The 27,512-nt window shown below is 42.9% G+C and overlaps 1 protein-coding gene across 9 annotated transcripts in view; it reads left to right on the top strand.

Moving 5' to 3' along the window:
• The first annotated feature begins 413 nt into the window (after nucleotides 1-413).
• ptprt (protein tyrosine phosphatase receptor type T) overlaps nucleotides 414-27,512 on the top strand; it is a 120,250-nt gene continuing 93,151 nt past the window's right edge. For 5 of the 9 annotated variants that reach the window (XM_012952797.3, XM_012952796.3, XM_004918539.4 and 2 more), the window contains exon 1: nucleotides 414-744. In XM_012952797.3, the coding sequence (XP_012808251.1) occupies nucleotides 678-744 (67 nt within the window). In that variant the 5' untranslated portion in view covers nucleotides 414-677. The remainder of the gene's footprint in view (nucleotides 745-27,512) is intronic. The other 4 variants (XM_002932870.5, XM_012952799.3, XM_012952800.3 and 1 more) reach the window with 1 other exon arrangement.

The following is a 27,512-nucleotide window of genomic DNA, read 5'->3' as shown; positions in this document are numbered from 1 at the left end:
CTCAAAAAACTTCCAACAGCCACAGTGCTAGTGCTAATCGGCAATAATTAGTAGCCCTGCACCCTACAGTTAGCTAATTATGTCTTCCTATTCATTTCTCCTGGGAAGGGTCAACCCCAAAGTTTGAGAAGCTCTGTTTTCCCTATACCCCGTTATTCTGCATATAACCATAAGTGATACTCCATAGATGATATGCCTGCTCCATTATAAATCCTCGGTGTAACTCTCCCCAACGCTCCACTGAGCCATGCCAGTGCCACCTCCTGTTGCTACACTCCACACTCCATTCTCCAACTATCTGATTCCAGCATTACATTTCCACATGACAATTTGGGCTGCGGGGGGCTTTAACCCTTTTCAGCCAGTGGCTGGCAGTGCAGCTGGAGGCTGGCTAGCGTAGGGAGGGGAGGGATGAGAGGGAGGCAGGCATTAGGGCTCCGGGGAAATCTTTAAACTGTTCTCTCTCTCGCTCGCTCTCAATCCTTTCCTCGATCAGTTTAAGCCACTTCAGTTCCGAGCGGAGCATCTAGGCAACAGCATCACTGTCGCTTGCTAACCTGCTGCATCTGCCCAGCCACACTGCCATGCCGCTCACCTTTGCCAACATGCCGGGAAGATGCTAACCCCCAGCAGCCCCTGCCAGCCTGGCACTCACTGGATACCCTCCGCAGGTTACAATGCCCATCTGCCTGCTCCTCATCTTCCTACAGCTCTTTCCTGCAGCCGGAGGAGAAGTCTTTGCAGGTAACGTAACAACAAATTCCCCTTTCTGCCTCTCTAAGTCCTATCCATAGCTTGTTGGCTGTCTCTCCCTCTCAGCGACAGTCCTTGCACGTAACATAACTTTACTATCTGCGCCTTGGGCGCTTCAGGCATTTGACACACTGTCACTGGGTATTGGATATTGGATTTAGGGTCTCTGCAATGCATTTTATTTATTCGGTGACAAAGGCTTTCTTGTAATGCCGTCCTGGGAGTTGTAGTTCATCAACAGATGTTTCTGCTGTATAGTGTCAAGTTATTCAACTTACAAGCTACAGAGGGGTCCCTAGATGGGCTGTTTAGTGACCTAGGGGCTGCGGACAAGCAGAATAAATAGTGTTGCTATATGATAAAGCACAAAGTGACCTACTAATCATAAGGAAAGTCCAAATAAGCTGCATTACTGCCAGCAGTCACAACTGTCTAAGTTTTTATTTGAAACATTATTTGAAGTTTTATTTGGCTTAACGTATACACAGCATTCTTTCTGCGCCGACCTCCTTGTTGCACACAATCAGAACCTTTTGTATAGAGAAGATCAGAACTTGATTTGCTCAGATACTGATTTGTGTATATTGAATGGTGTATGAACTGCTGGCTGCTAAGGACACAAGACAGACACAGACAGTCCTGGGTTACTAGTTTCTTTCTAACATTATAATGGAGCCATGTTGCTACTAGCACTCTGTTACAGTGATGTCATAGTTACTAACACTCTGTTATAGTGATGTCAGAGTTACTAGCTTTCTGTCAGAGTGATGTCAGAGTTACTAGCTTTCTGTTAGAGTGATGTCATTGTTACTAGTTTTTTCTCTAATGTTACAGTGATGTCATTGCTGCAGGTAACCATAAAACTCTTCACTTGTTCTGGGGTCTCTTTTATAGACTGTTATCAACAGAGGCTGAAACAGTATATATATTATTATGGTTTAGTGTTGACATGCCTTTGCTGTTACTGGTGATAGAACAAGAGAGAGCGGTTAACTGGCTCGGTGTCTGCCCATTCATTAATGAAATATGGTATGAGAGGTCCCTCGGTGTGAGTTTGTAGGACATGGAGATGAAATCTGCCGTCTCTAGGTGCTGGGGAACGCGGTCTCGCTGTGAATGAATGGCCTTTTGGGCTGGAAACAGCAGGAACAGCAAGTGAGGTTCTTACAAAGAGACTTTATATTCCCACAGAAGAGAGGGGTTCTATGGAGCGGGAAGCACAGGGGCGCGGGGATGAGCCCTGGGGACAGAACAGAAGCAGTGGCACAAGATAGCAAGAGAGACAGTTCCGCTATAATATTAATTGGCTTTATATATATAAATATATAGTTTATATGCAATGATTTGTGCCCCAAAGTTTGAATTATTAATTTCCTGCATCAGCTTGAAAAATGGAGTAAAGACTCTCATATCTTTGTGTAAGTTGTTTTGTTTTTTTCAATTCGTCGTTAAATCCACAGTTTGTATTTTTCCAAGATTCCCTTGAACTTTTCGTCTTCACGCCATCAGCATTTCTCTTCCTCTTCCATGGCAGTCAGTTGGTCATTCATGGTTATTACGGAAGCCCCTCGGCGCTAATGGGCTGCTGACCAATTTAGCTCCAGAGCTGGTTACTAACACTGGGCTGATGCACTGGGCTGTATTGTGCCCACAGCTGGTGTCGCGTGAGAGTGCGCCTGGGTGTGTGTGTGTGTCTGGCGCTGCTATTTTGGAAGCTTTTCGGGGGGGGGGGGGTGTAAGGCACACTTGTGTTGCATTCCCTGCGATCCAGGGGAGTGTGTGAGATGTGCGGCACGTGTGTGTGTGTGTGTGAAACCCGAGCGTTAGCATTGTGTAAAGCATCCAGCTCTTTAGCACATGGACTTGATCCTGATTGAATGTTCACTGATAATGAGCTCTCTGCTCTGTATAATGGTAATAAGTATTGTTTATATTGGTCATTAAACTCACTGCTCTGTATGATGGTATGGAGTATCTCTGTATTAGTAATGCACATACTGCTCTGTATGATGGTATGGAGTATCTCTGTATTAGTAATGCACATACTGCTCTGTATGATGGTATGGAGTATCTCTGTATTAGTAATGCACATACTGCTGTATATGATGGTATGGAGTATCTCTGTATTAGTAATGCACATACTGCTCTGTATGATGGTATGGAGTATCTCTGTACTGGTAATGCACATACTGCTCTGTATGATGGTATGGAGTATCTCTGTACTAGTAATGCACATACTGCTCTGTATGATGGTATGGAGTATCTCTGTACTAGTAATGCACATACTGCTCTGTATGATGGTATGGAGTATCTCTGTACTAGTAATGCACATACTGCTCTGTATGATGGTATGGAGTATCTCTGTATTAGTAATGCACATACTGCTCTGTATGATGGTATGGAGTATCTCTGTACTAGTAATGCACATACTGCTCTGTATGATGGTATGGAGTATCTCTGTACTAGTAATGCACATACTGCTCTGTATGATGGTATGGAGTATCTCTGTACTAGTAATGCACATACTGCTCTGTATGATGGTATGGAGTATCTCTGTACTAGTAATGCACATACTGCTCTGTATGATGGTATGGAGTATCTCTGTACTAGTAATGCACATACTGCTCTGTATGATGGTATGGAGTATCTCTGTACTAGTAATGCACATACTGCTCTGTATGATGGTATGGAGTATCTCTGTATTAGTAATGCACATACTGCTCTGTATGATGGTATGGAGTATCTCTGTACTGGTAATGCACATACTGCTCTGTATGATGGTATGGAGTATCTCTGTACTAGTAATGCACATACTGCTCTGTATGATGGTATGGAGTATCTCTGTACTAGTAATGCACATACTGCTCTGTATGATGGTATGGAGTATCTCTGTACTAGTAATGCACATACTGCTCTGTATGATGGTATGGAGTATCTCTGTACTAGTAATGCACATACTGCTCTGTATGATGGTATGGAGTATCTCTGTACTAGTAATGCACACACTGCTCTGTATGATGGTATGGAGTATCTCTGTACTAGTAATGCACATACTGCTCTGTATGATGGTATGGAGTATCTCTGTACTAGTAATGCACATACTGCTCTGTATGATGGTATGGAGTATCTCTCTACTAGTAATGCACACACTGCTCTGTATGATGGTATGGAGTATCTCTGTACTAGTAATGCACATACTGCTCTGTATGATGGTATGGAGTATCTCTGTACTAGTAATGCACACACTGCTCTGTATGATGGTATGGAGTATCTCTGTACTAGTAATGCACATACTGCTCTGTATGATGGTATGGAGTATCTCTGTACTAGTAATGCACACACTGCTCTGTATGATGGTATGGAGTATCTCTCTACTAGTAATGCACACACTGCTCTGTATGATGGTATGAAGTATCTCTGTACTGGTAATGCACATACTGCTCTATATGATGGTATGGAGTATATCTGTACTGTTCTATATACTGCTCACACTTCCCTGTATGAGTTCATGGTGCACTTCTGTATTGAAAAGGGGCAGACTGCTTAATTGTGTTGTATAATAGGACTGAGCATCTCTATTTTAAAAGTGCAGTTCTGCATTAGGCTAGTAAGTCTCTGTACAGAGAGAGCCCTGTAAGTACCATTATACAGAGCAGCATCTGTATCCTCGGCACTATTGCATTTAGTGAAGTATCCAGCACAGATGTATTGTGTTTCCTAGTACTGAATATTGCACTCTGAGCAGGGCACGCTGCTCTGTATAGTGGTACTGAGTATCTGTAATAATAACAGCACTTCTCTCTATAGTGGCGCTGCTTGTGAGTATGGCTGCCTTGTTAATAAGTGTACAGCTCAGTATAATAATACTTCTACCGGATAAGTGCGCAGCTCTGTATAATGATATTGTGTGTCTCATTGATAGAATCACTGAGGTATATAATGATACTACCTATCTACCTTGTTAATGAGCGCCCTGCTTTATATGATGCACAGCATCTCTACCTTCATACTCTCTGCTTAATATGAGAATTTATTCACTGACAGATTCACACCACTCAATGGTTTAAGCAGCATCGTTAGCACAATACACTGTTTAATGGTACTGAGCACCATCGTATGATGGGTCTGAGTATCACCATGAGGGCTCTTCACATTGTCAGCACTGTATAAGGCTTCTGAGTATCATTGTATCACTCATATAATAATACCGAGTATCATCAATGGTATAGTGATCTATCTATTAAGCAGGGCCCCTCTAACTCCTGTATAGCTTATTAATATTTTGTATTTAATCCTATGTTTGATGTATGTACCCATCTTTTCAGCACTGCTGAACATGTTGATGCTTTATTAATACATGATAGTAATAATTATGTTTAACATTATATTTATTAGTATTTGTGCCCAGCTTTTATGCAGTTTCCAGGGCCCCTCTCCCCAGTTTGCAGCACTTGCTGTATGATAAAGCTGAATATTTCCCCCTCTGATGATGAAGCTGCCGCTCTCTCCTGCCTGGTAATGATCAGTAGGGTTCACATTCCATGCCGTGTAGTTGGCTGGTATTTTTGGATCCCTCTCCAGAGTACTATCCCAAGGCAGAGGAAGCCTTATCACAAGCAAGAAGGGCATTGATAAGACCTAATGATAACAGAATTACTCAGATAACAGAGCCTTTCCTTGGTGGCTGATTCTGGGCCTGAGGGCAGAACGATACTCCTGGGGATATGCACTCGTACAAATCATTCTGTCTACAGGCGGGGAGGGGGGGCGACTCACTGTATAAAGAGATCATTTAAATTGGAGACTGGAGGTGTTATGTTCCTATCTCTTGTTCTCATAAAAAGCTTTCCCAAATGGCAATGTCTCACAAGACAGATGCAGGGATAGGCAGGTAGCCGGGAGAGATTTGCCTTGTTACAAAAAAAATCGCTAACTGGATACCTTAATTAGGGAGACTGACACCCCCCCCCTGCTCCCCTAAAAATACCCCTAGTTTCATAAAGTTACATTGTACAAATACAAGATTTCCATGTCAATCACTCAGCTAATTAACCTGCTACAGGCTCATAATCCTGCTCCCATGGGTTTAGGCCTACCGTGACTCCTGTGCCCTGTTACAGAGATATGTGGAATTCTAGCCATAAAGCAAGACAGATCTGATGCTCAGTGAGAGAAAGGAAGCAAAACTGTAAATATTTAAACATTTCCATAAATATCTTACACCCTAAGGGTGAAGACACACTGGGCTACTATTTAGTAGCTACTTTTTCATGGCTACTAAACTCCAGAAAATCCCCTGCCATAGACAATACTGAGAATTGCCACTGCTAAAACACACATAGGGACAGTTATCAGTAAATGATCAGCACTGTCTGTTTTAGTAGCCACAACAGTGTGTCTTCACCCTTAGGGTGAAGACACACTGGGCTACTATTTAGCAGCTACTTTTTCATGGCTACTAAACTCCAGAAAATCCCCTGCCATAGACAATACTGAGAATTGCCTCTGCTAAAACACACAAAGAGAGAGTTATCAGTAAATGATCAGCATTGTCTATTTTAGTAGCCACAACAAGTAGCTGCTACTAGTAGCCCCGTGTGTCTTCACCCTAAGACTCCATTAGTATTTAATTTCCTGTGTTTTATCCTGTGGAAAAGCCACCCACCTTATATTTAGCTATTGTGGGGGAACCTTTAACCCCCAACCACATTGCTGTGTCTCACTAAAAGGAATTGTTTTAATAATTTTTGGAATTTGTGTAGAAATCAGGTTCAAAAACGTGTCCTGTAAACATACTGGTGACCCCCCCAGTCTTTGATCAGCCTGTACACACAACACTATGAAAGGGAGAGAGAGTTGCAGAAGCAGGAGGTATGCTTGAAGATCTGAACCGTCTGAATCAAAGTGCTGGGGTCTCCCAGCGGAACCCAAACACAGCCCAAGGGGTCCTCACCAGATGCAAGGAATGGTTAACCCTCTGGCTGCCAGAAACAGTGGCAACATACTGTAAATAAATTGTAAACATTGCTATTTCCTTTACTTTCTCACTGCTCTCGCACATTTGGAGTTTTGCAGAAAACAAATAGAAAGGCAGACTGGGAGGCTGTAGGAAATCACTGTAGTGGTATAAAATATTTATATGTGTGTGTGTATACGTATGATCTGATTGGTGACCTTGGGGGCAAGCGACCATAACATTCTAATTCGGCTTAGCAAGTGGTTCCCAGGTGAGCAGATCTTGCAGTGTATGCTGAGCATTAGGCTCAGGCCCAGATTTATGGTGAGACCACAAAGGCCCCGGCCCCGGGCGGCATAATTTTAGGGGCGGCATACCCAGCCGCATGTAAATGTTGCTCAGTGCTCACATACGGAGTACAGGGGACGGGACGCGCAGAAAACTTCATATACCCCTCCCTATAACTCCTCCTATTGCTCCATATAACCCTCCCTATAACTCCTCCTATTGCTCCATATACCCCTCCCTATAACTCCTCCTATTGCTCCATATACCCCTCCCTATAACTCCTCCTATTGCTCCATATACCCCTCCCTATAACTCCTCCTATTGCTCCATATACCCCTCCGTATAACTCCTCCTATTGCTCCATATAACCCTCCCTATAACTCCTCCTATTGCTCCATATACCCCTCCCTATAACTCCTCCTATTGCTCCATATACCCCTCCCTATAACTCCTCCTATTGCTCCATATACCCCTCCCTATAACTCCCCCTATTGCTCCATATACCCCTCCCTATAACTCCCCCTATTGCTCCATATACCCCTGCCTATAACTCCTCCTATTGCTCCATATACCCCCCCTATAACTCCCCCTATTGCTCCATATAACCCTCCCTATAACTCCTTCTATTGCTCCATATACTCCTCCCTATAACTCCTCCTATTGCTCCATATAACCCTCCCTATAACTCCTCCTATTGCTCCATATACCCCTCCCTATAACTCCTCCTATTGCTCCATATACTCCTCCCTATAACTCCTCCTATTGCTCCATATAACCCTCCCTATAACTCCTCCTATTGCTCCATATACCCCTCCCTATAACTCCCCCTATTGCTCCATATACCCCTCCCTGTAACTCTTCCTATTGCTCCATATACCCCTCCCTGTAACTCCTCCTATTGCTCCATATACCCCTCCCTATAACTCCCCCTATTGCTCCATATACCCCTCCTATTGATCCATATACCCCTCCCTATAACTAATTTTTTTTTTTTTTTTAAATTGTGGTTCCTGAATAGGACGCTGTGTAACATGCCATAGTAGATGTGACCTCCACTTGTTTTTTGTGCAGTCCACTATATAACTATTTACCCTCAAACTCCTCTTAGTGCCCCATACATCCCCTGCTTTGTGCCCCATTTTCACCCTTTACATGGTGGCACAGAGGGAAGAAATCAGTTCCATGTATTGCTCTATAAAAAGCAGCTTCACTGTAAAGATGGGTAGTGATGGGTGGCAGCCGTCCCCTCCTAAGCTACTCTAATAGAATAGTAACCCATAGGCTTGGCCTGTGCCAGGTTAGTATGCTTTGCCAGACAGAGGGCAAGCCTATTTACCCCCACCCCCCTTACAGATTAACAGTGTTGCCCATGTGTATCAGATAGCAATGCGCCAAACTTTCCCACCGGCAGTGCCAGAACCCTCACTGCTCCATGGTACCGCCACTCTGCGCTGCATGGCACGCTTAATAATCCCCATCTCTGGCACAAGGGATTATGTAGGTAATTCTGCCAGAGAATGGAGTTAATCAGATTAGTTGTATTTTCAGCACTGACCATAAGGGGGCAGTGCCAGCACACAGCTTATCATCTTAATGTATTTTTTTTTTTTTTTTCTTAAACGCACTGCTTTTTAAGTTGATAAAATCTTTCAATTAAGGATCTCATATAACTCGTCCGCTCTCGCCTTGTAAAACCTAACAAACGTTTAGTACGTCACATGTCAGTGCAGCCTGCGACTGTATTGCGGGTAATGGAGAGTGAAAATTCTGTTTGGGGGGAAAAGGGGCAAAGCAATGAGCGAGTACCAATGCCAATATGCAGGGATGGCAGCCTGAAGCTCTAGATATGGATATTTTTTTGTAGTAAGCAAAGGTTTATATGTATTGCGTATGACTCAGTAGGCGTCTGTGCCGCTTCTTGGCAGTCAGAATTTGAAGTCACAGACTCCCCTGTTATAAATCTGCTGCTGGCACAAGAGGACTCGCCAGTGACCTTTAAAGCTCTGGCTCTGACTTTATTCATGATGTAGTTGGTGATTTGATTCACTGTCTGTTGGCCAAGGATTGCTTTAAATCTGAGGGAGAATGGAAAGACTTGGGCTGAAAAAAGAAAAATCAAAGTGCCAGGAACCTGTGTGCCAGTCTGAGTAATCTCCCTGGTACATCCAAAGCCCCTCCTATATACCCACATAGTATACACTGCAATTCTACAGCGTGACTGATGGGCAGCATCATTGTCTCTTACCCAGGTGTGTATATTATTATTGTGTATATTATTGTTACCCTGAGATCATACACATCAGTGCCCAATGGAGATCCATATTACAGACACACACAAAAATCTACTTTTATTAATACCAGTTAACCCTTCCTGTAGCAGGAAACCCAGAGTACCCAGAGGAACCCCACACAAGCATGGAGAGTACATACAAACCAAGGATGCGGCCTACCCATAGATGCCATGAACAATACAGACAGTATTGCCAATTTGCCTTTAATCTTTTTTGAAACTAAAAAATATGTTTAATGCAAAGTACCATACTTAATTGTAAAAAGCTCTTGGGCAAGGTCTCGCTGCCCCCTTCCTCCCCTACCTCTGCAGCCAGGTACCTGCCAGGGCAGAGGGTTTCTGTTCAAGCCGATATCTGGGGTCCTGCACCTCCCTGTGTCATCTGGGGTGATGGTCTGTAATAATACTGTCCTTTTACTCTGCACTATACTTAGAGAAGAGGGCGTATCTGTATTATACACAGCGCGGGGGGCGGGTATCTGTATTATACACAGAGCAGGGGGGGTATCAGTATTATACACAGAGCAGGGGGGGTATCTGTATTATACACAGAGCAGGGGGGGTATCTGTATTATACACAGAGCAGGGGGGGTATCTGTATTATACACAGAGCAGGGGGGGTATCTGTATTATACACAGAGCAGGGGGGGTATCTGTATTATACACAGAGCAGGGGGCGTATCTGTATTATACACAGAGCAGGGGGGTATCTGTATTATACACAGAGCAGGGGGGGTATCTGTATTATACACAGAGCAGGGGGCGTATCTGTATTATACACAGAGCAGGGGGGTATCTGTATTATACACAGAGCAGGGGGTTATCTGTATTATACACAGAGCAGGGGGGGTATCTGTATTATACACAGAGCAGGGGGGTATCTGTATTATACACAGAGCAGGGGGGTATCTGTATTATGCACAGAGCAGGGGGGTATCTGTATTATACACAGAGCAGGGGGGTATCTGTATTATACACAGAGCAGGTAGATCTGTTCTGTAGGATTTGGATATGTCGCTCTCCCACTTAATCCCCTTTGCACTATTTGCTGCCCCAGCAGTGACCTGTATATCAGTGACAGGGGTATTACTGAGGCTGTCGAGATTATACCAAGGTAGGAGCATTAATCCACTTACTTCCATTTAAATTTGAGAACTAAAGCAACTTCAAGTTTGAGCTGATAATCCTAGAATTTGCCCCCTCTGAATATTTAATAGCAGAATATAATAATATATACAGTTTTTTTGTCTTGTATACAGTTTAGTCACATGGGGGGGGTCAAAGAGCACAAAAATAGGAAAACCATGTGAGCCCCGTTAATTGAATATTTGCTAGTAACCTCCCATGCAGGCCAATGGGGTGATTCTACACCTTGCCTTTCCCCCTGTATCCCTGTATGTAAAATGTCCCCACTAACATTATACTGTTGATTTCAATGTTATTTCTACATGTGTCCTCATTAACCTCCCTGTCACGTCATTGTCATGTCTCAGAGCACATTGTTCTGAAATCTAAGCACTTTTGCCTCACAACTTTGTGCAACTCCAGATGTTACATGCACATCCTAATAGGCCAACAGTATTAAAAAACGATAGGATGTGCATAGGAAATGGCGTACTACAGAAATCTGAAAGGTGCACTGTATATATAGAACTAAAAGCTAATTTAAGACGATACAAAGTTTGTTGGATATGACAGTATGTTCAAGCCAACAGGCATCAGCAGCCTCCCTTTCCCACTAATAATCCCTGACATATTCAGAATACAGGTACAGTGTGGGCAGTAGACATGCCAACCTCCCACTCGCAGACACTGACAGACCATGACATGTAGACAGCCCCCCCCCCCAGCCTCCGAATGCATAATTATATTGCGTTAATTACTTGCAGAAAAATAAATCTGCCTGAAGCAAATGATAAACAGAAATAAAACACGAGTGAAAAACCGCATAAATAAGGGAATCGGACAGATCCGTTAATAATAAAACATACACAATTTTATATAATGACATTTACTTTTCCTTATAGCGAGCGAGACGCAATTACCCCGAATAGAATTAGATAATTATAAAAATGTATGATACACTGAAATTGTCACAGGAAAGCAGTAAACAGAGATTTATGTAAGGAATATGGAAAAAAATAATATGGAAACGCAAAAAAAAGAGAGACATGAACGCCAGAAATGGGAGAGGAGTTGGTTTAATGAGAATGTTCTAGATACAAGGAATCTGGAAAGGGATAAGGCAGAAATGTTGCAGAGCAGATGTATACAGGGGATGGGTGTAGGATTCCAAATAAACATGGGTATTTGGACACTCAGGCGTTCCAAGGGCAGGGAGATACTATCAGTAACAGACAGGGCAGGTGGGTGGAAGGGTTTCTGGAGACTGGGTCACAAGTTGGAGAACATGGACATAGAAAGTAAAGGTGTAGGGCTTTGTTATTGGCATTGCCACCTTGGACCTTGGCAGAAACCTAACAAGAGGGTGGCATGGTGACATTGGGGCAGAGTAGTTGGTGGGGTCATAACATTTGGGGGGTGTTTGTGCCTGGTGGGGATGTAGCCATAACATCAGAGGTGGTTATGGGCAGATTATTGTTCAGGTTTCACCAGGCTGAGATCCAGACAAACAGCTGTGACTTTAAAAGCCCTAAGGAAATCCAAACTGTTCGGGTCCAAACAGGTGGCAACCCTATTTGTTACAGATACAAACATTCAGATGGTTTCCTCGGATGGTTGTGAATGATAGGAACATTGTATTCGGATGGGAACGCATGGGAAAGACAATATGGGGGAGAGAGCATCTCCTTCAGAAGTTGGGAAAGAAAAGTCCAAGGGTAAGTGTAGACATTTTGAAGAGACTTTCTGTAAGTTACGTAACTACAAGTCACAAATGTGTTTCTGGAGAATGGCAGTGACAACTCATGACAGCATGTAGAATGGGATCTTGAGATTAGGATGGGGGCATCAATGGCATATTTGATAAGGTGAGAAGGGTTCAATGTATCAAGAGAGGAGACAACCCAAGGCCAGGCTTATTAATGCAAGAATGTTGAATGAGAAGAATATAACTAGAGGATTTTTGTTGAGAAAAGCTAGGGGAACTTATAGGATAGACTTTCTGGAAGGATATGATTATAAACTGAAGGATATGCAAAAAAAAACCTAATTGGTCATTTTTAGAAGAATAAGACACAGCTTTGAGAGACTTCCAGACATAACAGGGTCTGGACCCTGAAACCTTTTAGATGGGCATGAAACAGAAATAATGCTGGAGAATAAAGGCTTTAAGTGTATTATTGCTATTGTTCCGAAGAACAGTCATTAATATAATGTAGCTAAAAGCATGGGGAAATTGGACCTCCTGGCAATCTCCCACTGGCCTTTAACCTGCACAGTCTGCAGTTTGATGAGACCTCTGAACCTCTGAACACTTTCCTCATGCTGAAATAACATGCGCTTCTAAGGAAATGTAATGTGGGCATCAAGAAGTATCCGGATGCTGCTGAGCAGTGCGGCCCAATGGGATGCCGGAGACCTATAGAGCATTGCCTAGGCGCTGTGCATTCCCAGACGCACATATAATCATCCTGCTTAGAGTGAGGGCAGTGGGGTCTCAGTAGCAGGCATTCATCACATCTACTGCATTAGTCTGAAAGCCCATTTTAGCTTCAAACGTACCTAGTTCAGCAAAGGGCAAAGATACTGAAAGGCAGCAACCCTTAATAATAGTAAGTCTAATGATAAATACAGGGGCTGGCTATTTCGCAAATGGTACATAGTATTTGTGCGGTTACCCCAAACCTGGCAAAGTAAGGTTCCAGCACATACAGCGTCGCTATGGGGCTGCTGTGAGATTATTCTTCCCCGCTCTACACTGTCAGATATGTACAGGTATTGGACCCATTATCCAGAATGCTCGGAAACAAGGGTATTCCGGATAAGGGGTCTTTCCGTAATTTGGATCTCCATACCTTAAGTCTGCTAAAAAATCAAGCATTCTTTAAACCCAATAGGGCTATTCTGCCCCAATAAGGGGTAATTATATCTTAGTTGGGATCAAGTACAGGTATTGTTTTATTATTACAGAGAAAAGGGAATCATTTAACCATTAAATAAACCCAATAGGGCTGTTCTGCCCCCAATAAGGGGTAATTATATCTTAGTTGGGATCAAGTACAGGTACTGTTTTATTATTACAGAGAAAAGGGAATCATTTAACCATTAAATAAACCCAATAGGACTGTTCTGCCCCCAATAAGGGGTAATTATATCTTAGTTGGGATCAAGTACAGGTACTGTTTTATTATTACAGAGAAAAGGGAATCATTTAACCATTAAATAAACCCAATAGGGCTGTTCTGCCCCCAATAAGGGGTAATTATATCTTAGTTGGGATCAAGTACAGGTACTGTTTTATCATTACAGAGAAAAAGGAAACCATATTTTCGGTAATTCAGAACTTTCTGAGTAATGGGTTTTTGAATAAGGGGTCCAATACCTGTACTCAGTAATAGAGATGGGCGAAATAATTTGGCAGGCATGGATTCACGGCGAATTTCCACGTTTTGCCATAAAAACATAAAAAAAATGTCTGCCATGTCAAAACAATTTGTTGCGTGTGTAAAAAAATGACAATTTTACAATAGGGGTACTTTATTCACGTTATAGTAAATTATGCCTTATAATACAGGAGTGATACTCAGAGTTCCCTGTATAACTCAGCCTGCAGCCTTGTGCCTTTATATGGGCACAGAACCCCTCAGTGACTGCTAATATCCTTATCATTTACAGTAGGGGGTACATTATCCCTTATAATACATGAGTGATACTCAGAGTTCCCTGTATAACTCAGCCTGCAGCCTTGTGCCTTTATATGGGCACAGAACCCCTCAGTGACTGCTAATATCCTTATTATTTACAGTAGGGGGTACATTATCCCTTATAATACATGAGTGATACCTAGAGGTCCATGACCTGTATAACCCAGACTTTAACCCAAGGGGGCTTATTTATTCCAATTCATATTCATTGTGGCCTTTGCCTTTCTCTGTCTAACGCTGATTAAATAGAGGAGATTGCATGGAGGGAGGACTCTTTCCCGGTGAGCAGGGAGCTGCATGATTCAAGCCTTATTTTATTTTACCTTTTTTATACGTGAGAGAGCAATATTAAGCAAGAACAGGGAAACTGTAGCAGATAAAATCTACATTAAAATATTAGCAACTACACAAGCAATTTCCTTAGAGAATGAACCTGCAGATAACTGAGTTTGAGTTAAAAAGCTTAGTCCCCGGGGTATGGAGATTTTAATAAGTAGCCTGTTATTTATTCACAACTATTTCATTTTTCCTCTCTTTTATTCTTTTTTATGATTGTTAATATTTTATAAAATGATATTTTTAGATAATCTGAAAAGGGAATCACTTTGGGCACTGCCATATTGAGCGCAGGAAGGAATAGCAGCCTTTTGTCTCCCTTCTTTTTATAGGCACTTGCACTGCTACTGATCCATAGCTCCATGGTACGACTTGGTATGGCTGCCACTGCCAGCTGGAGTTTAGTTGGATCAAAACAACCTAGAAATGTGAGAAGCAAGATGGCTCTATAGATAGAGAGCAATTGGATTTGACATTTGGCGAATGCCATTGGTTTGAGTATGGAAAAGGTTATAGCAATCTGTGGCAGAAATCAAAATAAAAGGTGCTCCATCTATAGTTGCTCTGCTTTGGAAGGTACAAAGGAACCCGTGCGGAATACAGACACACACAATTGTGCTTTTTAGTGCTTTTAGCCTTACTTTTGTGTGGTTATTTGAAGCACTATTAAATCTGTATCACGTCTTGAGCAGGACTTTCTTTACCTCCTGTTTGGGTCAGTATTTTTATGTAATCTATATATTGCATTTTGTTTTGTTAGTTTGACTTCTTCTTCTTTGTAACTTTTAGATCGTAAGCTCTTTTGGGCAGGGCCCTCTTCACCTCTTGTATCGGTTATTGATTGCTTTATATGTTACTCTGTATGTCCAACGTATGAAACCCACTTATAGTACAGCGCTGCGGAATATGGTGCCGCTTTATAAATAAATGTTAATAATAATAATAACCTGAAATTGTAAATGCTGTCTGGTTATTAACAAAGGAGATGAAATTTGAGGTTAGTTTTGGCCACATTCTAACACTTCAGACAAAAAGTTCTGGAATGTGACATTTTTTTAAAATGGCATGTGCAAGTTAGGGTTCTGAATTGGTTCCGTATGTGGCTGAATTTTTTGTAGATGATTCAGTATTAGGCCAAAAATGATGGATTTGGTGCATCCATAGTTGTTCGGCATTGTGCGTCATTCACATCGGCCGCTGGCCCCATGGAGCTTAGGTTCTAAGGTCCCTATGACATTCACACACACACACACAACTGGGGTCATTTATCAGATGCCAATTAACTTGAATGTATGTTTTTTTTTTATGTATTTTGTGGCCACAACCTCATTGCACCTCCGCATAATGGTTTAAAATTTAATGGATGAGGACAACTTTCCCTTTTTTTGCTATAGTTTATACAGGAGCAGTGGCCAGCTCCATGTTGTAGCTCCCACCCTTTCCAGTGGAGCCAATAAAAGGGAAACCATTTGGGGATTTTAACCTTGAAAGCAAGAGGGGTTGCAGAAGTATATTGCAATATATGGACAAACATTCCCTGTTTTGCTTTTGCTTACCATTTCTTGGTAGCTTAATGCACAGAATGTCTTAATGTCCTATATATATTGCTAATGGGTGAGTGCAGAGGATCTCTTGTTGCTGGTTTTTTGAGTGTTGGAGGAAAACCGGAACACTCAGTGGAAGCCCACAGACACAGAGACACTGGGAGACCATAGAAACACCCTGGGGGCCAGCCCCATAGTTGTATAGAGAGAGCAGGCACAAGATTTTATAGAAATGACCTTCAGTGTGTGAGTCTCCCCTTGTTCTAACATCTTCACAGGTACAAGATTCCTGCTAAATAGTATTTTATATATATTTGGCTTTGGGCTGGACTTACGTCAAGGATTCCTTATTTTTCAGCAGACAATATCAAGTGACTTACAACAAACCCAGAGGGTGCGAAGAGACTGGTAATAAGATAAAGTTCAAATAAATTCATATTGGCAAAAAAAAAAAAAAACTTAAAAAATGTTCTCAGGTATTTTTGCCTTTGAGCAATGGAAGTTAATATCATCCCGACTCAGAAGCAGCTGCGGTTGCAGATCTTTATTACCAGCAGAGAGGAAAGTGATGACACTAAAAGGTTCAGGAATAGAGGTGACAAGTTGAATAAGATTCTGAACTCCCGACACCTTGTGGCCCTTCTGAGTCACTTTCTGTGATGGCCAAAGGAGATGATGTCTCTGACCTTCTCTGCATGATGTGACACTTCCCACCTACACAGTGCGGACCAGGAGACAAACTAATAACATAGTCTTCTACTGTGATGTTACCTAGGCTACACTCGGCATGCAAGTTGTACTGCTTAGTGCTAAACTCTTGGTGACTGGAACTTCATGTACGGTTGGACCCGGGTCATTATTCAACAACCTAATAACAAAGGTCTTGAGATTTTTGGGTTCAGGCTCCCCTTCCTAATATTGTTTCAGAATGCCCATGTCTCATATTAAAGCTACATATTTATTAAGAGAGGGTTCTAACAGCCACTCTTCTATAGTTCTACATGAGCCCTTCCTCCTAATGTTTCAGCTAGCCACACAGATTTGAAACTACCTCCTAAATGTGTTTTTCAGCCACTAGGATCTCCAGCCAACAGTATTCACCATCTCCTTGACAAAAAAATCAACCCCCCTGGAGAGGGCACTAGAGCAAGTGCATGGGGGACTAAGGTTGAAGGGCAGTTAGAAAGAGGGTAAGGGAGAATGGCTCTAAGCTCTCCTAGAGCGGCATTCAGCCCTAACCCTTCCTCAACATGAACCCCCCATCTACTTTTTGAGCCCTACCTACAAGGCGTGAATCTCCTGTCAGCTAAAGGTGGCCATACACGTGAAGATCCGCTCGCTTGGGAGGTCCCCACCTACAGGTGGGCGATATCGGTGGAAAATGTAGGCTAATTGGGCCAAACAATTGAATTATAGTGGCGGCAATGGGGCAATCAGTTCGGGGACCGCATCAATTTCAGGCCAGATATCAGTCGGGCATGCCCCTCGTTCCTACATGGGCCGATAAGCTGCCGAATCTGTCCAAGGGACCGATATCGGCAGCTACAATCGGCCCCTGTATGGCCATCTTCTTGAAAAGGTGGGGGCCAACCACCCTGGAGAAAGTACTGGAGCAGTGGTGTGCTCATCTTCAGGGGCAGTTAGGAGGAAATGTTCCATTTTGCTCCCCTAGACATACCTGGATGCTGAGCTTGAAGATCCTCCTAGATACTATGGCTGATTTAAGAAGGTTTGTATATATCTGTGAACTTGTCTTGAGATAAGTGACCTAGCGTTGTTTTGAAACCATTGCCCTAATTGTTTACAAGGCGTTAGCCATAACCAATTTGACACCATTAAATTTGTTGTACGGGGAATTAACAATGTGCTGCTACCATTTAAAGAAGAAAAAAAGAAGCTGATTTGTTAGAGCCATTGCCAAAACAAAGCCCAGAGTGACACCACTTGCAGATAACACCCGTTCATTAATTTGCTCGTAGGCCACTGTTCACATTAATTATTCTTCTTTGTAGAAATGAATTCATATTTAGTGCTGCTAAGGCAGCCGGGTTCTGATCTTGGTGCGGAATTAGCGTATCAGGCGACAGGTGCAGAGATAAGCGCTAGACAAATTAGCCACTCTTTTTTAAAGGGACCAGTAACAGTAAAACGGCAATTATTTTGTAATTGGCATATTAGTTCTGTTTGTGGTAAAATATTTGCTTTAACAATACAGAGACACTTGCGTTCCCTACTATCCTGGTAGCATTGCAGTTCTGATTACTGGACTCACAAAGGCCAGGGCTTGCTGACAATATACCTGAACTGGGTAGTGTATATAGCGGTGCCCCTTTCCTTCCTTCCTTCTTCCCAAACATCAAACCCAATAGAATATAGTTATAACTACTGTCATCTTGCAGCTTTATTATAGAAAGGGTTATTCAGAGCAACTTTTCATTTGGGCTTTATTTTTCATATTTATAGTTTATAAATTACTGTCCAGATTTCAAATAAGGGTTACTGACCCCCACCTTTAAAAAACAAATGCTCTGTAAGGGTGAAGACACATGGAGCTACTTAGTAGCAGCTAGTAAACTCCAGAAAATCCCCTGCCATTGACAATACTGAGAATTGCCTCTGCTAAAACACACAGAGACAATTATGATCAGCATTGTCTATTTCAGTAGCCACAACAAGTAGCTGCTACTAGTAGCTCCGTGTGTCTTCTCCCTAAGGGCTGTGACAGATGGGGAGACTAGTCGCCGCGCTACAAATCCCCCTTGTCGGGGGCGACTAATCTCCCCAATATGCCATCCCACTGGCGAGAATGTAAATCGGCGATAGCATTCATGGCGCTAAAATTGCCGAAGTTTCCTCTTAAGGCAACTTCGGTGATTTCTGCAAATCGCCACTCCGCGTTTGCCATCCCACCGGCGATTTACATTCTAGCCGGTGGGATGGCATATCGGGGAGATTAGTCGCCCGCGACAAGAGAGATTTGTTGCACTGCGACTAATCTCCCCGTCTGTCACAGCCCTAAGGCTACAATTTTATTGCTATTGCTACTTTTTATTACTCATCTTTGTATCCAGGCCTTCTTCTATTCATATTCCAGCTTCTCAATTAAATCATTGCCTGTTTCCAGGGTAATTTAGACCCTAGCAACCAGATAGCTGCAGAAATTCCGAATCAGAGAGCTTTTGAATAAAATGCTAAATAACTCAAAAACCAACAATAATAAAAAATGAAAACCATTTGCAGCTTTTGTCTTAGAATATTACTCTTTACATCATGCCAAAAAGATAATTTAAAGGTGAAAAACCCCTACAAAGGACAAAATATGGGGAGGCTAGGGATGACTATAAACCCGTTTGTTTCTTTTTCACAGTGTAACCATTGCTTTTTTAAAAGGAAACAGCAAATCAGCGCGCTGTCAGGGATTCTGGGAAAGGGTTTGCAAAACAAATTGCCCTCTATATTATACAGCAAAAACAAAATTGATTTCAATTCAATTAACGCATAAATTGCAGTGGAGCTGCCCTAAAACTGGCACATTTTCTGCTCCTGGTCCTTGTAAATATTACATGCATGATCGAGTAGCTGAATGGAACAGCGCTGATAAAAACGCGCCCTGCTGTTTAATCAATAAGGGCTCCGAGAAGTATCTTATGAATTGTTACAGGGTGCCATCTTCTTGGCTGCGATATTAGAATCAATGAATCACAGACAAATGTGCTTTTGCTTCACAGGTTACAATATGGCAACATTTTATACCGGGTCTATAGCCGCCCGGAATGTTATATGTATAAGCCTGGCGGGAGTTTGTTATAGTCTGCTGAGGCCGAGCCTGGCAATCTGTGGCAAATACCAGAGGGGCTGCTGTAAGGTGTCATAGACAGTCACTATTTATTGGGCTGGGGGGGCTGTTTGGGTCTCTGGGTACTTGGAATGCCAGGACCCAGGCCCAGACTGGCAATCTGTGGGTTCAGGCAAATGCCAGAGGGGCTGCTGTAAGATGCCATAGACAGTCACTATTTATTGGGCTGGGGGGCTGTTTGGGCCTCTGGGTACTTGGAATGCCAGGACCCAGGCCCAGACTGGCAATCTGTGGGTTCAGGCAAATGCCAGAGGGGCTGCTGTAAGATGCCATAGACAGTCACTATTTATTGGGCTGGGGGGGGCTGTTTGGACCTCTGGCTACTTGGAATGCCAGGGCCTATTTTGAATCTCAGTCCAGCCTGACTGAGGCTACATGCAGACAGATATTTTGTAGCAGTTTGGTATATCCTCTTAATTCAGTAAGTGGCCCAGGGCTGCTTTTATTGAAGGGCATGGCATACAAACCAACTGTACCGCTTTTCATGCCCCCCTTTTGTAATTGCTTGTAATAGCTGTCTTGTTTTGGCAAATACACTAGAAAGAGCTGAAGACTGAGGTCTGTGAAGTGACATCCAGAGTTGGGTGGGGAGATAGAATGAAAGGTGGGGGGACACTCACTGGCTGTCATGAAAGCAGGTGTCACTGTTTGCCATGGAATGCTTAGGGCCACAATATGGCATGAAATTATGGGGGGCACTGTGTCTGTCTTATAACCCCAAAACCCTAGAGCATATTGTGTGTCTGATGCAGCAATTCCAACCAGGAAAAAAGAATGTGTTTTTGTAAAGTGGGCATGGTATTTGACCACAAAATAGGCATTACCCAAAATATCCTTGCCAGACAATGTGCAGAAGATATCTTTTCCCCATTTTCTGATTTTTAGTTGTTGGGAGGTATGCATTGCCTTTGACCCCACAGCATTACAGGCGCCCATAGGGGCAGAAGGCTGGTATTATGGTTCTTATTATTATTGTACAGGTACAGGATTTATTGTCTGGAATGTCAGCATTGGAGTCATTCATTAGAAATAAAAATGCCCCATGCCCAAAGTGGGCTCCATGCATGCACAGGTTACACAGCATTGGATTGCTACACGCAGAGCAAACATAAAGCAAGCAGTAGGAAAACATGCCTAATAGCGCCCTTTAAACCGCTTCTGATACGGAGAGGCAAGTGTATGTGAGGATAAATCGGCCATGTCAGAACCTCGCTGGAGACTGTAAATTATATGAGGCAAAGGAAGAACTGCAGCTCTGAATAGAAGGAATTTAATTTAAAAAGGCCCAGGGGGCACTGAAAGGGAAATTAGGAGGGGTCGGATATCAACATCGCCCCCGTAAAAGTACCCAGCGATATATCTTCTTTTCTGCCTGCTTCATCATCCTCTTGATTTACTTGGAACAGGATGTTACACAGCTTAATTCACATACAAACAATTACACAATTTTGGTTATAAGAAAACATACATGTACCATGATAAAGGGAGGGTTATATGGAGCAATAGGAGGAGTTATAGGGAGGGGTATATGGAGAAATAGGAGGAGTTATAGGGAGGGGTATATGGAGAAATAGGAGGAGTTATAGGGAGGGGTATATGGAGCAATAGGAGGAGTTATAGGGAGGGGTATATGGAGCAATAGGAGGAATTATAGGGAGGGTTATATGGAGCAATAGGAGGAGTTATAGGGAGGGTTATATGGAGCAATAGGAGGAGTTATAGGGAGGGTTATATGGAGCAATAGGGGGAGTTATAGGGAGGGTTATATGGAGCAATAGGGGGAGTTATAGGGAGGGGTATATGGAGCAATAGGAGGAGTTATAGGGAGGGGTATATGGAGCAATAGGAGGAGTTATAGGGAGGGGTATATGGAGCAATAGGAGGAGTTATAGGGAGGGGTATAAGGAGCAATAGGAGGAGTTATAGGGAGGGGTATATGGAGCAATAGGGGGAGTTATAGGGAGGGGTATATGGAGCAATAGGGGGAGTTATAGGGAGGGGTATATGGAGCAATAGGAGGAGTTATAGGGAGGGGTATATGGAGCAATAGGAGGAGTTATAGGGAGGGGTATAAGGAGCAATAGGAGGAGTTATAGGGAGGGGTATATGGAGCAATAGGGGGAGTTATAGGGAGGGGTATATGGAGCAATAGGGGGAGTTATAGGGAGGGGTATATGGAGTAATAGGAGGAGTTATAGGGAGGGTTATATGGAGCAATAGGAGGAGTTATAGGGAGGGGTATACAGCTGGGCCAGTTGGGGTTCCGGTAACGATAGTGGGTGACACTATAGTTGCAGCAGCAATAGATGTTTATAGAAATGCCCTGTTCCCAGAGGTTAGGGGCCCCTGGAAAGTTTATGTAGGAGACTCATATAATTCAGTAAATAGTAACAATGCTGACTGCATATTTTCTATGTTCTTCAGTGTAAACAGATGCTTATTGTAACATTAAAGGGCCTTTATTTGAGCGTTTGTGTGCTCTCACTCTTTCCCCTTCTTCCCCTGAAGTGAAAGGTTATAGAAGGTGGTTTTATGGAAAAGTATAAAATGTTATGGGGAGGGCTAATATAGCAGAATAGCGAGAGGTTATATGGGGCAGTATAAGAATTCTAGTGACAGTAATGAATTTAAAATCAATATTGCTGAAATTGGATCTGAGAGTATGGTTTTACCATCCCTATAAATAATAGGAAATAAATATGATTTTAAGCAGGAGTAAAATATATTTATTTTCATTTTCAAGGTGGCTGTGACCTCTATTAACCCTTTGCTGCTCCCATGACATCTAGTCTTTAAGCTGTGTATATAAATATACATATGATCTATGCCGTAGTACCGTGTCAGGGTCCAGGTTAGATGAACTGCTTCTATAGTGCAAATAAAAAAGAAATGATCCCCAAACAGTAGAGAGAAGCAAATGGGCAAAGGGGTTACAAAGGGATAAGCAAATATACAGATTCACAGCTTAATTCACTTTTTTATGAGCAGAGAAAATTCTCGCAAATCTGCACTAAAATTTTACTGTGCGTTTTGTTTCACTTGAAAAAAAACACGAGATAAAATACCGATTGACTCCAGTGCATTCATTTTGTGGTGAAATTTTATATAAATCTGCACTAGAACTTTACAGTGTTTCATTGGGGAAAAAATTACTCCAATGCATTTGGTGCAAGAAAAACATGGGGATTAAATACGTTGGGGGCAGGAAAAGAGGGAACAAATCCTGCATTGATGCATTCTCTGATATTTCTGCTAAATTTGCCCATTTTGCTAATTTGTCCGTGGTTTTGCAAATTTTTAGGAATAGCGAAAATGGGCTGTTTGGCTGATCACTAGATATAATCTGTTAACCTCAAAGCAATGTATTTGCTAATGCAGCGCAGAATTTAACCCTACAGAGTCCTGCAAGCACAGGCAACACACTGAACTTTTCACTTTCTGGTGATGTGGGAAATAGGAACGTGCCACATGGAGATGAAGAGGGCAGAACGTCCCCCCCCGCTCACTAAACACAGTTAAATTTCATACACCCGGGATCTCACGTACCACTCCCAGCATCTTCTGTACTACTCCCAGCATCTTCTGTAGCACTCCCAGCATCTTCTGTACCACTCCCAGCATGTTCTGTATGCCAAAACCTTATCACCAGGCAGTGGACCAGCCAATGTGCACATTTTTGGAGAAGCTTTGCTGACACTTATATAAATAAATGATAAGAAATGTTGGTGCACCCTTAGTTTTTGGCAACGCAGCTCAGTTGTTTGGCATTTAGACAGCTTTCCGGCTGCACAGGTCATTGCTTATGTTCACAAATACCATAGTTATACGCAGACAGATTATTATACCTTGTTTATATTGTTGGTCACAGTCAAAAGTTAATTACACCAACGTGATCCTGCTGAGCAATTGGCTGCTGCGCTCTGTTTGCCAACCATTTACCTGTGTGATTGACTCCCAGTCAACAATGCGCAGAATTGGCTCTCATTTCCCAGAGAGTGGGGATATCTATATATATATATCTATAAAGCTATAGGATCGTTTATCCAGAATGCTTAGGACCTGGGGTTTTCTGAATAAGCAATCTTTCCATAATTTGAGTCTCCATACTTAGTCTACTAAAAAATTATTTAAACCTTACATAGACCCAATAGGATTGTTTTGCCACCAATATGGATTCATGCAGCCTAGTTACCATTAAGTACTAGGTACTCGTTTTATTATTGCACTGAAAAAGGAAATCAGTATTAAAAATGAGAATTATTTGATTAAAATGGACCATATGGGAGATGGCCTTCCTGTAATCTGAGCTTTGTAAAATAGGGTTTCCAGATAAGGGATCCCATATCTGTGTGTGTAATATGTGCACTGCGTCAATACATCATCCCACGAATGGATGTTTATTTATAGAGGGGCATGTATAATGCACAGGTGATTAATTCTGTCCCTGAGGAAGCATGGCGTATACCCACTGGGCTGAATTGAACCCATCTACTTGTCTGAGTGCTCCCTCAAGATCACATGACAGGAAATAATGCAGCTCTAACTGTAACAGGAAGTAGTGTGGGAGCAAAAGGCAGAACTCTGTCCATTCATTGATGGGGCCTAGCATGTATGTGCGCCTTGGCTTGTTTGTGTGCACTGTGACTCCTATGATCCCAGGGGGCGGCCCTTAATTCTTAAAATGGCAATTTTTCTATTTAGGATTACCCAATGGCACATACTACTAATAAAGTATATGTTTATGAAAATGGTTTATTTAGATGAAGCAGGGTTTTACATATGAGCTTGTTTATGCAATATATATTTATAGAGACCTACATTGTTAAATAGTTAGTGTCTATGGCATCTTACAGCAGCCCCTCTGGCATTTGCCAGAACCCACAGATTGCCAGTCTGGGCCTGGGTCCTGGCATTCCAAGTACCCAGAGGCCCAAACAGCCCCCCCAGCCCAATAAATAGCGACTGTCTATGGCACCTTACAGCAGCCCCTCTGGCATTTGCCTGAACCCACAGATTGCCAGTCTGGGCCTGGGTCCTGGCATTCCAAGTACCCAGAGGCCCAAACAGCCCCCCCCCCGCCCAATAAATAGTGAGTGTCTATGGCACCTTACAGCAGCCCCTCTGGCATTTGCCAGAACCCACAGATTGCCAGTCTGGGCCTGGGTCCTGGCATTCCAAGTACCCAGAGGCACAAACAGCCCCCCCCCCCCCCCCAGCCCAATAAATAGTGACTGTCTGTGGCACCTTACAGCAGCCCCTCTGGCATTTGCCTGAACCCACAGATTGCCAGTCTGGGCCTGGGTCCTGGCATTCCAAGTACCCAAAGGCCCAAACAACCCCCCCCCCCCCAGTTTGCCAGTCCAGGCCTAGATAAGAGGCTGACATTTATACCCTAATCTACTCTCTACAGGCACTTGGCTGTATTTCTGTATTTCTTCCCTTACCTGTTACAAGCGCAGTTCTATCTGCCACCCATTTAGAAAAACATTGAAACCACGCAGCAAATAAACAGAAGTCCCCCTTAGGGGATGTTTCTACCCTGACACTTTTTCAAATATCAAAATCTATGATCTGTGAGGCATGTTAACGGGTAAGATAACAGGGAAAGTGAGATATGTGTGTCAATTTGACCTGCTGGGCTGAGATATCGTACTCCAGAGATGGGTGCTCAGGGACAGGGCAAGGACGGTGCCACTGTGGGTAGAAAATCCTCCCACCGAAATATTCTGTCGCACTTACCCATGATATTCATATCTGGACTGAGCCCAAACAGCCCCACTCAGGCCCAATACAAAGTGTCAGTCCATGGCAGCGTGAAGAAGCCACCCTGGCATTTGCCAGAGTTTCCAAGTTGCCAGTCTGGGCCAGCATGCAGTGTTGGGTTTGGGAGCTAAGAAATGTAAATAAAGGGAAAATTAACACACTGTTGTGATTACAGTGCCATTATGACTTTGTAGCTTGGGTTGGCACCCAACTGGAATTTCATTGGCAGAGTTTTGGTTCACCTCTGCCCAAGGCACTTCTTTCACAGCCGCCAGTCCCCTATCTGCTCAGTCATGCCCCTGATCCACCCAATCACCACCCCTTTTACATCATTATCACTGCCAGTGTTGGCAAGGGTAGTTTTGGGCTCATCTTTATGGGAGGAAAAATGCCAGCGTGGAAGCTATGCCTTCAGCCTAGAACTCCATAGGAAAATCTTTTAACTTATCCAGTCATGGTTCCATTGTTAGAAGAATAACTGCACCCAAATAGACCCTGATCTAGCACGTAGAAATATGAACAAAATGACTTTCTTATCTGCCATGGTTCTGCACATTTTCAGCTCCAAAATTTAGCCCAGATTTTATTTATGAGCCATATAAATTTTATATAATGTTTTTAAGCTTTTTCAATTAGGCCTCAAATGTCCCCAATTTATTAGGTGGGAATGAGAGGTGGCAGCTCGGCTCTGCGAATTCAGTGGCGCAGTTATTCCTGATTTAGCTGAGACAGGGCAAACTGCTGCCTTTTGCATAATCACTGGGTTTAATTGATTGCAAGCTCTTAAGTTAATTTGGAAGGGCCATTTAAAGGCATCATTAACAGAGGTTAATGAACGATGTGGTAATGAGACTTTAATGAACGACCCTATGGAGATTGAACATTGCCGTGGAAAGGTACTAATTCTGTATGGCAACAGATATAGTAATGGCAGCAAGTCCTTCGGTTCTTTTTAACCCCTTTAGCAAAGCAACTATACATTGGTTATTACTGCATCGGTTTGCCTACAGTAGCGCTTGGAAGCTTCTCATACAAGGGGTTCTTTCACTTGGGGGGGGGGGGCTTTTCTAATTTTTTCAACATAAGTAAAAACAAACCTTTTCTGACTCCAGAACAAAGTCTTTTATTTTCAGATGTGCTGAATGGTCATTTAACCCTTCCTTGTTACTACCGACTGTAACTGCCAGAACTCCCACATTCACTAATCAATGTACAAAAATAGAAAACGCCTGAAAATGGAGGAAATCTGAAAGAGGGATACAAAATACTTATACTTTCCAGATAAGGAGTCTTTCTGTAATTTGGATCTCCATCTTTTTAAGTTTGCTAAGGATTAAATGATTTAAGGTGGCCATACACGTCAAGATCCGCTCGCCTGGCGAGGTTGCCAAGCGAGCGGATCTTCTCCCGTTATCACCATCTACGGGTGGGCGATATCGGGGGAATTTAGGCTAATTCGGTCATTTGGCCCTGGGGCCAAACGATCAAATTAAGACGATGGTAATAGGCACAGTCGGTTCGGGGACCGCATCAACGAGCGATCGATATCTGGCTGATTTCAGGCCAGATATCGGTCGGGCAGGCCTGTCAGTAGTCCCCATACATGGGCTGATTAGTTGCCGAATACGTCTAAGGGACTGATATCTGCAGCTACAATCAGCCCGTGTATGGCCACCTTTAGTTAGGATTAAGTACAAGGCACTATTATATTATTACAGAGAATTGGAAACCATTTTTAAAAATGACAATTATTTGATTAAAATGGAATCTACGGGAGACAGTTTCCTGTAATTCTGATAAGGGGTTTCCCAGATAACGGATCCTGCATTGCATACTGTACATCAGGTATAGCTAGCCTGTTGTACTACCCACAAAAGCCAAAGATTTGCAGTTCAAACAC

This window comes from Xenopus tropicalis, chromosome 10 (genome assembly GCF_000004195.4).
Source record: "Xenopus tropicalis strain Nigerian chromosome 10, UCB_Xtro_10.0, whole genome shotgun sequence".
Taxonomy (NCBI): Eukaryota; Metazoa; Chordata; class Amphibia; order Anura; family Pipidae; genus Xenopus; species Xenopus tropicalis.
Note: the sequence above shows the minus strand (reverse complement) of the source record. Positions and strands in the feature narration are given on the sequence as shown.